This window comes from Drosophila arizonae, chromosome 3 (genome assembly GCF_054131065.1).
Source record: "Drosophila arizonae isolate 15081-1271.41 chromosome 3, UAZ_ARI_1.0, whole genome shotgun sequence".
Classification (NCBI taxonomy): Eukaryota; Metazoa; Arthropoda; class Insecta; order Diptera; family Drosophilidae; genus Drosophila; species Drosophila arizonae.
In genome coordinates, this window is record NC_142923.1 from 25,348,078 (window position 1) to 25,366,160 (window position 18,083).

At 34.8% G+C, this 18,083-nt stretch overlaps 1 protein-coding gene across 3 annotated transcripts in view; it reads right to left on the reverse strand.

The window, feature by feature from the left end:
- The window catches only part of Sur (Sulfonylurea receptor), an 80,110-nt gene that overhangs the window by 39,686 nt on the left and 22,341 nt on the right, over positions 1-18,083 (reverse strand). For all 3 annotated transcript variants that reach the window (XM_089465753.1, XM_089465752.1, XM_089465754.1), the window contains 5 exons: positions 15,991-16,804; positions 14,823-14,926; positions 11,949-12,086; positions 11,035-11,197; positions 9,200-10,097 (listed from right to left, as the gene is read on the reverse strand). In XM_089465753.1, the coding sequence (XP_089321879.1) occupies positions 9,200-10,097; positions 11,035-11,197; positions 11,949-12,086; positions 14,823-14,926; positions 15,991-16,804 (2,117 nt within the window). The remainder of the gene's footprint in view (positions 1-9,199; positions 10,098-11,034; positions 11,198-11,948; positions 12,087-14,822; positions 14,927-15,990; positions 16,805-18,083) is intronic.

Here is an 18,083-nt window from a genome sequence, read left to right on the forward strand (position 1 = left end):
TTTTCTTTACCCATACTATAAATATATTGAATACTTTGAGCTTCACAAAAAATTTGGTGAGTGTAATTGCCAAAATAAGCAAGATAATTACAATTGCATTTGGGGGCGCTAATCTGATGACGCAAAATAAGTGCACACATTTTTTGCGAAAATAGAAAAGAATAGAAAATAAAACATAACGGGTTTTCACTCGCGCTTTTTTTTGGTATGAGAGACATCTCATATGATGATAATGAAATAAAAAAAAAAACCAAGAAGTTGCGTGCAATAGGCAAAGAGAAAAACGTAAAAGAAAATGAGTGTAAGGGGGGGCGCTAACCTGATGACGCGAAGTGTATTTATACTCACATATGAGTTACTTTAGTTTCACTCCCACTCTGACAAGTCACTTGCATAAGTGCAAGCGAGATAAGTAGACTGATTTGTAATAATGCTCAAATGAGAAGAATAAGACTAAAGCAGAAAGGAATATAACTCGCCACTGTCTTTGATGCGATAAATCAGCACTCTAGCCGGTACAATGACAGATTGGAGCGGCACAAAAACAGGCTAGCAAAAATGCTCATAACAAACAGAACTCCTAGGAGGCTTAAAAGGAGACAACCAAGGGACCTGATTCTCCGATCGCCCCGGATGACGGTCAACAAGAGTTGACTATAGCTGCCATCATTGTGTTATTATTGTATTATGTTGTAAATATTTGTAATTGTAAATATTCGTAAATTGCGACTGCAACGTAAGTTGCCGGCGCGCCCTAAAGGGCTGAATGAACAGATAAGAAGCTCACAAAGGGTTATCGAAAAACCTCGTATGGCTTTAACAAATAAAAAAAAAAAAAAAAAAAAAAAAAAAAAAAAAAAAAAAAAAAAGGAATATGAATTCTTTACTCTGCTACCTACTTCAGCTAAGCTTATGTTAGCTAGAGAATCAATTTGAGCGAAAAAAAAGCGGGATAGAGAGAGAGAGGGAACAGATAAACACCACTCAAAGTGTTTTTAGAAGAATTTGACTATTATTGTAATTGCAGCCTAGAATATACATAGAATATATGTACATACATAGAGCACATGACAAACATTTAAATAAAATTCACTGTTCATCAGCCTAGCTGCTAGACTGCATTTTATCTAAGCCAATATTAAGCTTAGAACTTTCATCCTAAATCAAAAGTGTCACACACACCTATACATATGTACGTGTGAGTAGATGTGTAAGCTTTCGCTTTTACATGACATCGCTAATTATGGCAAATGCGAGTGACTTCAATTAATTAGCTGCAATTTAGTTAAGCGGTTTATGTGATAACTTTCGTCGCATCCTTCGTCAAGCGGATAAACCGCAGCCTACATACAGTTACACATGTATGCATGTATACATACACACGCCCACAGACTCAGTCTAACACACACTCACGCAGAATTGTGGCGTAATTAAGTGACTCGCAGTGCAATGGAGATAAGATGATTGTTTCTTATTGGCGACCGCAAACTCGTGTAGCCACAAACACGTGACACGCACTGTAATCTGTCACATTCAGCTGCAAGTGCCGAAAACGCAAACTTGCTGCTGCTTGCATAATAATAATAATAATGGAAGTAATGAGACACGCTTCAAATTGCCATATATGTATGTATGCATATGTAGTCCTTGGTGTCTAGGAGTAATTTAATTTACATATGTATGCTGCTTCAATTATAGCTCGGATTTATTTGATTTGCATGCCAGCCGAGAATGTAAGCCGATATTTGCTGATTGACTTTTACCAAAGACATTTAGATTGGATTATTGATTGCTATGTGATTTAACTTCCATATGTAGAAATAAATAAATATAAAAATTAAAGCCAAATAAAGCCTAAAGCAAGTATGCAATAAAATTAATGACAAACAAGCAACAGCAATAGTAAAAGAAACAAAAATTCTTAATAAATTAATGTTTTCAAAATTTTAAAATCAAATCAAAATCAATAAAAATTTAAGTTGAGTTATCCTTGCCAATACAAAATTACTAAAATTCGAAACTTAATTTGTTTAATTTATGCGGGGTCATTTCGTCAATTTCAAGCAACTATTGACGAAATCTTTGCTTTATCAATGCAATCACGCTAATACGATTTGACTAAATATACACAGGTCAGCATTAATATTTTTTTCAACATTATTAAGTACAGCTTTCAAATAATTTTATCAAGCTTTTCTGTTAATTTTTATATTTTACATATAAGTAAATAAAAACTTAAATATATACAATAAACATTTGTGTATAATATAGTATAGTAAAAAGCTATTAATTAAAAAACATATATTGAAAAAATCAAATTGCTCTTAATTCGGAATTTTTTTTGGATCGTCAAATGAAATTCCTACAAATTCGTAAAAAATATTGATTCCATATAATCAGTAAAAAAATTTCGGTCGCTTGCAATTTAATTAAATTTAATTCACATAATATTATAAAAGATTATAGCAATAATAAATAATAATATAACAAGTAAGAAGCCTAGTCGAGACTGCTCGACTAGGAGATACCCTGAACCCTCTTCTGATATTCTAATCAGTCTGCACTTCTTTTCGACACACATACATACACACGTACGTATTAGAACGCGCTCTGCTAACTTTGCAGTAAACAGCGACTGCGCTTGGGCTGCGCTGCAGTGTGGGCAACATTATAAGAATTTATTTGTTGAATAATTTAATTTATAGACGTACAATCTTAATGAAACTTTCAGAGCGTAATCATATGGTGAAAATGTATGTACATTCCAAAGCACACGTCTCTAGTACTTGAAATACGCCTTTTACAAAGCTGAGGATGAGGGGGTGGATATAGGGATGGGGAGTAAATTACAACAAAAATCGAAATTATATAAAATACATATAAGTCTACATTTAAAATTTGGAAGCTCTAGCTCTAAAGCTGTAGGAGATATAATTAAATAATTAGCTTTCGATAAGGTTTTTGATCGACAATAAAATATCGGGAGTAGTAATCGATATAAAAAGAAAAATTTGATATGCGCGTGATATACACGGACCTAGGAAAAAAAATTTCAAGTCTCTAGCTCTTATATCTTCTGAGATCGACGCGTTCATACATACAGACGGACGGACGGACGGACGGACAGGGCCAAATCGACTTAGCTCGTCGCCCTGATCAAGAATATATACTATATATATACTTTGTAGGGTCTGCCACGCGTCCTTCTGCCTGTTACATACTTTTAACAAAACCATTATACCCTGATTTCCCATTTTCAATGGGTTCAGGGTATAAAAAAAAACATATGTATGTTCCAAAAAGCCATTTTAAAATTGTTATCTTGAGCAAATTAGTCTAATTTATATTTGTAGGAAAATATTGTGGCAAGTTTTCTTGGCTGAACACGTAACTCACATTACGTATGCGCCCTGTTGACCCGTTTAAGTCAACCGCATACACACAGACAAACACATACATATATAAACCTAGACACACACATACAGATGCTCTCGGCCATTAAATCACACTTTGCACCTCATATCAAGCAGCGCTGACTTTGGACGCAGTCCGATTAGACGTCGCCGCTTGGCTTTGCCTTTGCCTTTCTGACTTTGTGAGTGCGTGTGCCTGTGCGTGTGCCTGTGTGTGTGTGGCAGCTGAAAATCAGAAAACCGCTCGCACTTAACAATCGTTAAGTTCACGTGGCCCCTGCAATCCGTAGTACTGCTGGCTACATGTGCAGTGGCACAATAAATTCTCAAGCCAAAAAGGAACAAGACAGAGCGACATAGAGGGTGAGTGAGAGAGCGGGAGAGGTGGAGCAAAGAGTGAGTGGCGAGTGAGAGAGAGAGAGACACACACTTCCGAACAACACAGACATTTATTACAGTAATTGAAATTATTGCACATTTTGCGTTTGCCAAGGCGGAACGAAACAGAGGCGAGGCGGAATGGCAAAAGGCGAAGAGGCGAGGATGCGAGAAGAAAACAGAGGCGCAGAGGAGGCAGCCAAACACAGGCAAAGTCGAAGGCTCGCCCTCTTGCTGCCTGCTGTGCGATTTTAGCTTGTTAAATGCATTTTTATATGGCCGCCACGCCTTCGGCAGCCAGAGGGGGCAGTCGGTGCTGGGCGGCGACGATGTGGGGGCGTGTGCTGCACTGCTCTTCGTTTATTTTATGTGCAATAAAATTAACATATACAGACATTTTGTGATAAATTACCGCATCACGTGATGTGCCTGGGAACGACTGTAAAAATATGTTGAATGACTGCGGCTGCTGCTGCTGCTGCTGCAACTGGCAACTGGCAACTGGCAACTGGCAACTGGCAACTGGCAACCGGCAACTGCAGCTGTAAATGCAACTGCAACGGCAACGCTTTCATTTAATTTCAAGCATTTGTCTGGCCGCATTAAAAGTGAATTTCTGATTACAGCAAAAGTTCTCAACTGCCATTTAAGTGCCACAAGATGCATGCCACACCGCTGACTGACTGACTGTCTGACTGACTGACTGACTGCTGTTGACTGCTGCCTCTGCCTCTGCCTTGTATGCAAAACAATTCATTCATTTAAATTTGTTCAACGCGACGTATGCGCGATGCTCCATTATGTCTTAAGCGCTTTACAAATGTTTTATGTGCACCTTTGATGCAAACGCCGGCAGAAGCTAATTACCTTTTGCACGCGATCCTCTTTGACATTTGTCTATTAAGTTTTATGGGTTATATTAAAGCAAGATGATTAGCTTGATATTTAATTTTCATCTCTCTCTCTCTCTCTCTCTCTCTCCCTCTCTCTCTGTCCCTCTCTCTCTCCCCCCCTCTTTCTCTCTCTCTCTCCCTCTCTCTCCCCCTCCCCCTCTCTCTCCCTCTCTCTCTCTCTCCCTCTCTCTCTCTCCCTCTCTCTCTCTCTCTCCCTCCCTCTCTCTCTCTCTCTCTCTCTCTCTATCTGTCGGATGAAGAAGCACAACAGAAGATCATTTAAGTTGACTATATGCATGCTGGAGTAAACATGCACTTGAGTAACAGAAGCAGAGAGTGTTCCCATTGGTCAACATTGGCTCAACTTTTGATCGGGACTTAGGCTTTGAGTGAAAGTTGTCCTATATAAAGGCCAGCAACTGTTGCATTTCTTCAGTCGCCCAGACCAGAGGAGATCTAGTCGGTTAGTCCAGTTAAGTGAGTGGTCGTGTGTGAAAGAAATTCTTAGAGGAAAGAGTTGGAGGAAATATTTAGAGCAGAAGAAATTTGAAGAATATTTTGAATATTTGAAGAATATTGAAAAATATTTTGAAGAAATTCTTAAAAGAAATTCTTTGAGGAAATACCGAGAGAAAAAACTTGGAGCAAATTCTTAGAGGAAATATTTAGAAGCAACTCTTAGAGGAAAGAAAGTGTAAATACTTTGAAGATATACTTAGGAAAAATACCTAGAGGAAATACTTAGGAAAAATACTGAGAGGAACCCCTTAGCGGAAAGAGTTAGAGGAAATATTTAAAAAAAAATCTAGGAGCAAAGACTTAGCGGCAATACTTGGAAGAATACTTCGAACAGTTAGAAGAAATTCTTAGCGAAAAACTTAGACAAATGTTTAATTAAATTACTTAATTTATTTATGCTAAAATTTTGTGTGCAATAGCTTTATTAAAAAGCTTCCTTTTAAAGCTCTACCTACAATTAAAGCCCATAATTTTACATCAGAAGTATTTAAACAGCTGAATGAAATTTACTAATACAATGAACCTTATATTTATTTCTTAATATAAATATGTGTAAATATGTTTAATTGCGACAGCTAACGTAAGTTTGCCGGCGCGCCCAATTTTTTTTATATATATATAAAACTCTTTAATATAAGCTATAAAATTTTATGTAATAATATCCATTTCTTTTGCTCTGGAAAGGTAAGCTCGTTAAAGGTAAACTTTCATAGTCCATCGAACCTATTCAAATGAGCCGCACTGTGGGCATACACACACATCTACATTTAACAAACTAGTTACGCAGCTAATTAAAAACGCTTTGTTTTGTCTAATTTATTTCTCTATTTTTCTTTTAACTAGCTTTTTGTTGAGCATAGTTCAGATTTAGTTGTTGTTGTTATTGTTGTTATACCCCCATCTTCTTCTTCTTCTACTCTGTCCTTTTCTGTTACATGTTGCCCAGTTTTGCTGCTGCATTAGATTACGCACGTTTTGTTGTGTGTCTAGAGTGGGAAGAGGACAGTTCTAGTGCCACGCCCCCGCTCGCCCCAGCTCCCAGGTAAATATTTAAATTATTTATGTGCCATTTTGAGGTTCGCAAACAAAAACAACGAGTGGGCGGGCAGTCGACTATGGCTGCTCCTGCTGCTGCTGCTCCTGCTGCTGCTGCTGCTGCTCCTGCTGCTGCTGTAGCTGTAGCCAAAAGGTGTGTTTGCTCATTTAACGGCATTTAATTGCATAATTTTTCGGGTTACGCTCAAATTAATTAGCCAAACTTCGTTTGGGGCGTTGTGTGGCAGCGTTCACTATTCATATTCAATTTGGCTAACGCCCGCAGCCGTCAAAACACTGTTTCAAGGTCATAGACAAAAAAAAACATTAAAGCTACAATCGACCGTAGAATACTCATTGAATATTCATTTTCCGATTTTCCCGCTCCCAATGGATATAATTACATTATGCAAATCAATCGAGAATGCCAACATTAATATTATTCAATAAAACATTAATTTAATTTTGTGTTTGAATCTTGAGAATCTTGCTCTAAAGCTCTTGAAAATATATGTATATATATATATATATATAATTTTTCCCGATTCACCATGCCCCTAATGTTCGTATATCGTATATACGCTTACCCGATTTATTTGGGTATGCCAAATTGAAACTCTTTTTCTATTTTCCAAGCCTCAAGTCTCTAGCTTCGATAGCGGCGAAATGGTTTGGATTTATGCGGGTAGAATCACAGACGGACCGACAGACAGATGGCAACACGAACATTTTATAAAACTGATATGCTCATTTCACTTTCGTGAGTAGGTATAAAACAACAACAACAACCACATTTAACAGTTGAAACAACAAAGATTCGAGCCACGATGACTGAGAACTGAGGTAGCTTCGAATCAAACACATTTTCACACTTGGCTACATTTAATTAAAGTTTCCCAATTGTCTGTGCGTGCGCGTGTGTCTGTGTGTGCGTGCGTCTTCTTCTTCTTCTTTACAGTTTCTTTTGCATGCGGGCTGCCAATTTGGTAAAGCATACAAGTCGAAGTGCTAGCAAGTTTTCTTGGCCTTCAACTGTGCCATAAATAAAATGCAATAAGCGCCACATCCGACTGCAAAAAAAAAAATCCACACCACCCCGGCACGCCCCCTTTTGACAAGGCTCTTCTCACGCCGCCCAAGCAACATGAAAAGCATTTTCAATAAATTTTCTTATACCACAGGGCATGCAGCTGCATACAAGTGCTCATATGTGTGACTATGTGTGTGTGTGTGTGAGGGTGTGTAAGGGTGTGTGACTGTGTGTTACACATTTCACATTTCAATTCACAAATTCTCGTTTTTTCTTGCCTACTTTTAGGCGGCCATTGAATTGCATTGCCTTAATATGGGTTTTATATGCAAAAAAGCTAGTACTTTACCAGCGTACGTACATATTTACATCTACATATATATGTATATATACGCGTGTGCCTGTGAAGCACCTCGCACACAAATATATTAAAAGCCTAATTTATTGGCTGACTGACATGCAAAGCAGCTATAAATAAACGTTGATAGGGTATATTTCTGCTATTTCTTGCATTGCATTTACCAAAGCGACTGAAGGACGTGGAAAACGAGAAATATGTAGGTTAAATAAATAATTAATTATTTACAAGTGATTTGTAATTTTTTTATAAATTTTCAGCCTAAAAAATTAATAAGTAAAAATTTGTATTTTTAAGAGATTTCTAATTTATATTAATCTTTAATTTTATAGCCTAGTAAATTTATCAGTAGAAATTTATGAGGTTAGAAAACAATTCCAAAATCTAATTAACTGATTCTGTTTATTTTTTAAATATTAAAATAAACAAGTTGAGTTCAAAAATAGTACTACATACACTATTACGCGCATTATATTTAAATAAATAAATATAAATATTAATAATATATTCAGTAAATAAATGTATGTATAACACATATATTAAATAAATATAATTTTTTTATTAAATATTTGTTTGTTTGTTTTATGTATATAAATATATATTAATAAATATTTTTATTATGTATTTTATATATTTGATAAATAAATAAAATTGATAAATACATTTAGTAGAAATTATAATTTTAGCTATAGTCATGCAATTATATATTCACAGTTTATAAACTTTTAAAAGTAAGTGAGAATTTTATAAATATTTTAAGTATTTTCAAAAATTCAGTTAGCTTATAATATTGCTTAATTAATTGGCCAATTTGGCACAAATAAATATTAATGTATATATCTTTATCTAAAGCAATATAACTCTTTGAGGAATTTAAAGTTAAGAAAAATATTTTCATTTATTTTATTCTATTTTTGTGCACGTTTCTATTTCTGATTCTCTGATTCAGGCTGCATAAATCCTTTAACAGTTTGTATTTTGATTATCAAATGAAAGTGGAAATAATTTGCACAAATATACGCAAATATATATAGACTTATATATGTATATATACAGTACCTACTTCAAAATATAAACAAAATGTATCTATACATAATCAGGTACACACGTACATATATATACACATACATATACATATATATTACATTAGCAATTTGTTTTCGGCTACAACTTTTGAGTTATTTTTCAATCGATTTTTATGGCTTTCAAAATAATGTATAAAGCCATAAATAAAGATGATAAATAAACGAAATGCTAAACTTGGACTGATCATTATTAAGTTATTTATGATAATTACGAGAGAAAATTAATTAGCTTGCTGATTTCAAGCCAGATAAAGATTTTGTATTTTTTAATTACAATTCTATTTTGGCTTCGAATTTCGATGGATAGTCCTCGAGTCTATCAACATATGTGGATGTATATTCAATGTATAAGACCGTACTCTATAAAATAGCTTTACGCTTTATGTAATATACATATATCATACATATACATATGTATGTATGTAAATCCCATTTTCCCCCACCGACTCTGTAGTAAATGAAAAAGGGAAATACAAGCTTGTACTCACTTGTGCCAGAACATATTCCCCGCCAGCAGCGGCATCTCCATGAGCAGGGCGGACAGGAGCGAGGTCTTGCCGCTGCCAGTCTTGCCCACAATGATGGTCAGCTTGCCCTTGGGTATGGCCATTTCCTGAACGTGCAGCTGGACATTGGGCAGCCGGCACTGCGGCTGCCAGGTGAAGAGGCCGTCGTTGATGGACACGGCGATGTCGTCGGGCATCTTCAGCAGCAGAGAGTCGCGCCGCCAGCTGTCCGTGTTGCGGGCACGCACCACCGAGAACTCGATGGGCCGCTCGACGGGGCCGCCGAACAGTTTGGGCGGCCGTATGGCCACATAGGGCGTGTTGCGCAACAGTTCCTTGCGATGCTGCACCAGCTTCTGGTGGCCCAGCTCGTGGCCGAACAGAGGCGGCGATTTCTCCTCGACGGCCTCGCCGTTGCTCGCCAGCAGCAGCGGCGTTATGGGCTCCGATTGAGCCAGCGGTGCCGGCGATGGCGGCGTCTCGGGTATGCGAATGCGCAGCGCCTGTCGCTGCTCGTTCAGCCGGTTCTCCGCCTGGGCCGTGCGCAGCGCCATATTCGACTTCTCCTGCGTCTCGTACATGTCCAGCGAGGCGTCGCTCTTGCTGAGGATGCGCGCCATATTGCGTATGCCCTCGAATTGCTTCTGGATCTCGGGTGCGTGCAGGAAGCGCTCCAGCCGGCGTGTGGACACCCGCGCGGCAATGATAATGGGCACCGTTATGGGAAAGATCAGCAGCGGCACCGTCAGCTGCTGGAACAGCGCCAGCGCAGCAAACAGATGGCTGGCATCGAAATTCGAGCGCGATTCGTGCGGCAGATTAACATAAACAGCCAGCGTAACAAATGTGATCAGCACAGTGCAGATGTGGGTCAAAATGGCTGCAAGGAGAGCAGAGAATTCGTATTAACTAGAGAGATATGGAGACTACATACATATATAGCCACATCGATTTCTATATTTTGTATATTAGAATTAATAGTACATTTATTATTTTTTATTCTATATTTTATATTTTGTATTTAATATTTAAAATTTTATATTTTATATTTTGTATTTAATATTTTATATTTTATATTTGTATTTAATATTTTATATTTTAAAATTAAATATTTTATTTACATTTTATATTTTATATATTATATTGACATTTTATATTTTATATTTCATATTTTGTAATTTATATCTTATATATTATATTTTATATTTTACATTTTATATTTAATATTTAATATTTTTAATTTTATATTTTAAATTCAATTTTTTATATTTTATATTTAATATTTTGTATTTAATATTTAATATTTTAAAATTTAAATATTTTTTACATTTTATTTTTTTACATTTTATATTTCATATTTTGTAATTTATATCTTATATTTTGTATTTTTAATTTTACATTTTACATGTTTTTTATATTTTATATTTATATTTTATATTTTATATTTTATATTTTATATTTATATTTTTATATTTTATATTTTATATTTTATATTTATTTTATATTTATATTTTATATTTTTATTTTTATTTTATATTTATATTTTATATTTTATATTTTATATTTTATATTTTATATTTTATATTTATATTTATATTTTATATTTTATATTTTTATTTTTATTTTATTTTCATATTTTATTTTATATTTTATCTTTTATATTTTTATATTTTATGTTTTATATTTTTCATATTTTATTTTTTATTTTTACTCTTTAATTTTATATTTATATTTCTATTTTATAAGTTATTTTAATTATTCTATATTTTACATTTTCTATTTTTATATCATATATATATATACAAATTTCCACTCACTCATTAGCGTCCAGTACATGGCATCCTTTTTCAGATATTTGAGCTCCTTTTCGCGAGCTGCTTGAATTTTTCTGAGAAAAACCTCGTCCCAGGCATTCAGCTTGATTATTTTTATGCCTATCAATGTATCATGGATTTTCTTTAATCGTTCATCCGTGAATTTCTGAGGAAAAATTAAATCATATTTAATATAAATTATTAGTTCGTAAACACAAACGCATGGAGTTCAGGAACAGACTGATGGTCAGAAGGACAGACGGAAAAATGGACGGGCGGAGATGTGTGAACGAACTAATGGCTAGTCAAACGAATGGAGACACTAACAAGCGGACGGACACGCAGATACAGCTAAATCAACTCAGCCCGTTATACCGATACGAATTACATATGTACATGAATACATATATAAATTCTATACATATATGTATATGTATATACATACAAACACCTGTTACACACATTTACGCAAAATCATTATAACAGGATTGTCCACTTACAATGGGCATTCAGGTTGTAAAAAGCCAGACTGTGGCTTAGAAATGTCCAGACATAGATTGGCCACAAATAATTGTAGAAAGTCTAAGCAAAAGCCAAAATTCAATTAACTGAAGCTGACCAACTGACAATTACTTTAAATTGACCACAAATCTGTTAACAAGCGACTCTTAAATGCGCCATTGGCGGCAGTCATTCGGTCGGTGTTCAAGTTTGAACACAATACAAATTCTGGGCTGCAAATGACAAAATAATAGCAGGCAAATGGCAAACAAACGAACTGTGAGGCTCTTGTTGTGTTTCAAGTGTTTTGTGGTTTAAGCTGCTGCAGCCTGAAGTTAATTTGGTTCATTGTAGTTCGCTCTCTAATTAAATTGTGATTTTGTCGCCTTAGACTATTGCTTCGAGCTTCCACTTACCGCAATCCTTTCCTCATTCCTCGACATGGCTCGGCCGATGACGAACTGCAACGGTGTCATAATGACAATGCACACAATGGCCCCAATCACCGCACTTATGCCCAGCTTCAGGTACAGCAGGTAGATGACCAGGGATATCTGCAAATAAGATGTGTTCGATAAGAATTTATTAACTACTTCAGACACTAGTTTATTTGCTTATGCAAATTGTGCTGGCATGGCAATATTGTCTCCGCATCAGATGATTATGATGTGACTACGTAATTTGGCTAATCAACATGAGTAGGCATAATGAAGTTCATAATGAAACTGAGCGCAATCGAATTAAAGCGCTCTAATATTACTGATTGACTGAGGCACGGATTTATGATTTTTTTAAATACTCAAAGTACTCACAAACCTATCTAGTGGGAGAAATGAAAAATCTAAATCTATGCATCTATCGATTTATGTAGAATATAGATAAAAATTGCAAATCAATCACTCAGTCTATCATATTAACATATAAACAAATGTAAATCATTATTAGTAATAGAGAAATATAGTAGAGTCCAGCTATAACGACTCCGTTTATAGCGACCGTACTGTTATTGCGACGAAATTTCTGGTCCCCAGAAAAACTAATATGGTTATAGCCCTTCTGGGTATTCATGAATATTTATTGTTTAAGTTTTTCTGGTCAATAACTGAATGTTTAAGTAAGTAAATATAAACTTTTATCAGATATATATATTTATATAGAGTCAGTCAGTTAATCAATCAATCATTCTGTCTTTAATCAATCATTCACTCATGAATTAATCCTTCAATCATAATTAATTATAAATTATCACAAATTTATTCTGTTAATGTTAATGTTAATTGAATCAATTAACTAACGAATCAATTAATCAATCAACTAGTCAGTCAATCAGTCGGTCAGTCAGTCAGTCAATCAGACAACCAATGCAAATAGTCAACTATTACTATAATAATATAGTATATATTCTAGATATATTTTACGATATTTCATATCATTTCTGAGCTGAGCATCAATCAATAAGTCAATCAATTGGCGGATAAATATAACCCAGATGTATTGGCTTCCATCCAAATTGAACATCAATCAGTCACTAGGAGCATTACTAAGAGTATCACTATCAAAAGCATTTCCCACATCTAAATCGCATTTCGTTGCTGCTGATGTAAATGAGGTGGCAAGCAAATCTGGAGCTGCATCTATTTCAAATAGATTATTGGACAAACGACTTGGGAGCGCCCGTGCCAGCGTTTGCTGCCTAAATGTTAATTAATTTTTTACACAATATAAACATGTTGCGAAATACGATTCGGCCTGGCCGACAAATCCGATTCGGCCTGCATACAAACGAGTAAATTATAATGCAGCTGCTGCCAGGACTATGGACTGTTCATTGTGCCGAGCCAACGCACCACCACAGCCACAAATCCTAAGCCCAGCTGGTAAGTACTGCGAGCAACATTTGCAAATCAATTCATTTCGAGACAGGATTCATGCATGGGGAGGCAGAACTCGAACTGGAACTGGAACTGAAACTGGCAAAGCCTAGAGTAAATACAAGCAGACTGTTAATTATGCCAAAATTCCCACACACTTACACATTTAATACGCATTAATTATGCGTGAATGTATGTGCGTGTTTGTGTGCGTGTGTGTTTGTGTTTGTGTTTGAGTTCTGTATTTGGTTTAATCATTAACAAGTTTGCTCAATTACATAAAAATCCCTGAACCCAAACAAACTATAAATGGGCATTTGTAGGCCAAAGCCAAAGCCAAAGGGCAAATATTTGGCCAACGCCTTTGGAAACACATTGTAATGCCAAAGGCAAACACAATTTGCCTGCAGCGCATAAGAAATTGCACGAAAATAAATACAAATCAAATGCAATTTATAGACAGGCAAATAAATCTAATCGCACGATTAAAATTGTCCAAGTCCAAGTCCAAGTCAAGGCGAGTGTTATAAATAAGCCCAGTGCTAAATGTGACCAGAAAAACAAAGGCAATTGAGTGCATTGCAAGCGAATGTAGCCGACTGCGTAATACTCGCTCGAGCTGAACAAAACAGGTAAATTGAATAAATATGGATATGCGACTCATTTGACTAATTTTAGAATTTGTGGGTCAACAAATTGAAGATATAGTAACTGCGATTCTTATGTGGATTTTAATTACGAAAAAAAAAAGAAGTGGTGCTATTTTATTTTTCATAGCTGCATGTATATTCAGTAAATTATTCCATTATTATTTATTTGCTTATTATTAATGCATTTATTTATTTATTTATTTATTTTTTTTTTTTTTAAATTAGGGTTTCATTTATAATTTATTATAAATTATCACAAATTTATTATCAAATTCTTTTTCATATATTTATTTGTTTATTAAATTATTTATAAATGTATTTATTTATTTCTCTTTATAATTTTTTTTTTCTCATAATTTTTTAATTCTTTTCCATTTTTATATTTATTTTATTTTTGCTTGCTCAATTTAATGTAATTCAATGTTGATTATGTAAATATTATAATTGTTCATTTATTCCATTTTAGTTTTATTTGTTTATATTTTAATTTATTGTTCAACAATTTATTTATAAATATAATAATTTTAATAAATAACCTTTTTTCTTTTATTTTAATCTATTTATTAATTTATTTACCTTTTTATTTATTTATGTATTTTTTATAAACGTATTTGTGCAATGTAAATAATATTAAAAACTTACAACACAGACAGACAGAAATACAAACAAACAACATTACTCACAACCAATATACCCTCTTCGATCAATGACCGAGCATCTAAAATGGCACACAAGTTGCTCGTAAATTAGCATAGTTTTTGATACGAACCTTGAATGGAATAGCCCAGGCATAGTGAGCGATCCAAAAGAATTGCATTATGTTGAGCGTGTCCTCCGTCATGTGATTCGTGATGGCACCAATATCGCCGAGGCCTGTGCGAGAAGCGATGCCAATAAATAAATAACAAATTACATTAAATGCTAGTTAAGGTCACAGGCAATTAATTGTATGCCAAAAGTGGAACAGTTTTGGATAAATATACATATTATACATGAGTTGCTGCTGCAGTGTTTTAGGGCACTTTATTCAATTTATTAGTAGCAAATGTTTTTTTTACGATTTTTATTTTTTTTTAATTTACCACAAATAATTGAAAATAATAAAAAAAAATAAAACTGCCTTTGAACTTTGTATCATTTCTCAATAATAAAATTTAGAAAGTTTAAAGTAAAACAAAAAATTTGTAACCAAAAAAAAATAAATAATAAAAAAAATAAAATAAATCTATATCTCAAATAATATATATATAATCAAGTTAAAATATCTGTTGTGTACTATTTACAACTTTTGATTAAAAAAAAAAAGAAAAGAATTTTCAACTCTATATAATTATTTTTTTAGTCTTTTTTTTTTTTTTTCTTAGTTAACTTTATTAATTAAATTAACCATCAAGTCATCTTCATCAATTAATCAACTAACTTATTTTGGTTTGTTCAACTTTATAGACTTGCTCGGCTAAGGGAATGCCCTAACTTCAATGCTGAGCTGATTAGAAATCAATCAGCTAGCGTTCTATATTGATTGGGCTATTTCATTGAGTCACGTCGATTGTCATAAAAACGTGTAACGCCATGAAGCTAAACTCTTTTGACTGGACTAAGCCATTCGCAAAAGCAATTTGTCTTTACTGGATACGAAAAGCGGACTCAGTCTCTCGGCGCAGCTGAAAACAAATAACGATTCACATGGCCACGCCCACTTAAGCCAATTACACGTGGACATTTGGCCAGGGGTTTTAGCCAGGTAGCAAACACTTCAGCCGTAAAACTTTCAATTAACACCAAACGCACATTTGCCTCTGTCAAACAGAACTTGGGCACACATAGAGATTGTGGTTAAGGGGGGTGGGAATAGGGGGAAGGGGCGATGTGTGGATGGATAAATGAATGCGTGGGATGAGTTCGAGTTCGAGTTGGCAGCAAAGCCAAACACTCACCGCCTGAACGCTCCGTTTGCCTTTGTTGTTGTTGTTGCTGTTGTTGTTGTTGTTGTGTGGCAGCCACCTCGACAGGCTTATCATTGGGAGTCAACCTAATGTTTTTGCCATTTTGCTGTACATCAGCTGCGGAAGTAGTGTCTGTGGCAGGAGCAGGAGCAGCAGCAGGAGCAGGAGCAGCAGCAGCAGGAGCAGCAGCAGGAGCAGGAGTCGATGGTTTGTCGTCATCATCAGCGGCATTGTTGCCACAACCGCTGCTGGCATTTAGAAGCAAACTTTTGCGATAAATTAGACCCTGTAGCGATGTTTTAATCCTGATGCCCGTCATGTTGAGCACATGCGTGGAGGCCTGCGACAATGCGGCCTGCGCCAATGCGGCCAATAACACCAGCCAAGCAATGCTCCAGCCATTTGTTAGCAAATCCGACCATCTGGCATAGTAAATTCGCACATCACCAATGCCAATACCCATGCCCATGCCCAAACCCATATCATTGTAGGCCCCATCATCATTGGCAACATCATAGTAGTAGTAATCAACATCGGCACCATCTGCGGCCGCATTAGGCCCCCCAACTCCCTCCACTTGTATTGATCTATTTGCTGTAGCTGCCTGTGTATGAACCTGCGCCCGAACTTCTTCCTGTGCCGCCGCATAGAGTCCCTCAATATACTGCACTATTTGCTGTATGGCCAGCGGACCAATCAATGCAAATAAATCACCGGCCAACTTCAAAAAGCCGCCCAGCGCAAACATGCGCCAACTGTTCTTCATGTAGCAATACCACAGCGAAGGCGAGGCATTCGATTTTTTCTGCAAACACAATAAGAGAGAGAAATTAAATAAATTATAAAAATATTATTTATTATAAAACTATTTATTTACATAAATATATATTATTTGTAAACGGAAAATATTTTAAAAATAAACTGTGCCACAAAAATAAAAAATAAATAAAAATAGTGTTATTATTATATTTATTAAAATAGAATTAGACAATAAATGATTTAAGCTAGAGTTAAAGCTTTGCTCTGGTTCCGAATGTTTGGAGATGAACTTCTTTATTTGGTATGGATATTGAAGCTAACATAAAGAACTAAATTAAAATCACTTAATATTTATATATTGTAGAAACTTAGTATGGTATATCAAATTTTAATGCTACATTCCCAAATCGAAAATCGTGATAAAGAAATTGAAAAAAAAAAACTCTTCCTCGATAATTCTCAATAATTTGAAATCTCTCTGTAAATAAAAAAAACAGATCCTGATCTATCGAGACTCGATTGTAGTTCAATATAAGCACATTGAACAAAAAAAAAAAATTTATATTTTATATAAACATACTTACATGTATATATATAGTTTTGCGATAAATATAATTAACATATATATATGATTAAAATATATAAAATTTTCATTTCCATATTTCAATATTTTTAATTTTTGATTAATATACACCATCGGTCCTCTTTCAACATATATACTCTTTAGATATTACGTATACGCCATGTGGATCCTATTAAGTGTAATTAATAAGCACATTAATGCCAGACGTTTAATATATCCTTTGGCTACATCGTTCGCTGGCATTTCATAATAATTTACACAGTCAGTTGCCATTTTGTCATTAAAAATTGCGCACAAAATGCGGCAAATAAATTAACATTTAAAAACGCACACAACCCGAGACAATACCAGCTTGGTTGAAATACCAGCGAGAAAACACCCTGCAGAATTTACATATATAAAAAGAAAAAATCATTTTCAAGGAATATATTACAAAATTTATTTTAATAAAATTATCTGCTTTCTTCTTTTTTCTTGTCTTCTCTCTCTTTTTCTTTCTTTCTCTCTCTCTCTCTTTGCTTATATCTTTTTAGATTTTTGTCTCTGTTCGCTGGCCGCTCTCTTTTCTTACCATCTTTTGTCTGCCTAATATTTTTTGTTCTCTCTCCTTACTTCTTTTTTATTTTATTTATCGTACTTCGTTGTTCTTCTTTCTTTCGGCTCTACTGTGTTCTGTGTTTACTCTCATCACTCCTTCTTTCTTCCGCTTTCACTTTAATGTGTTCTTTCTTCTTGTTTATCT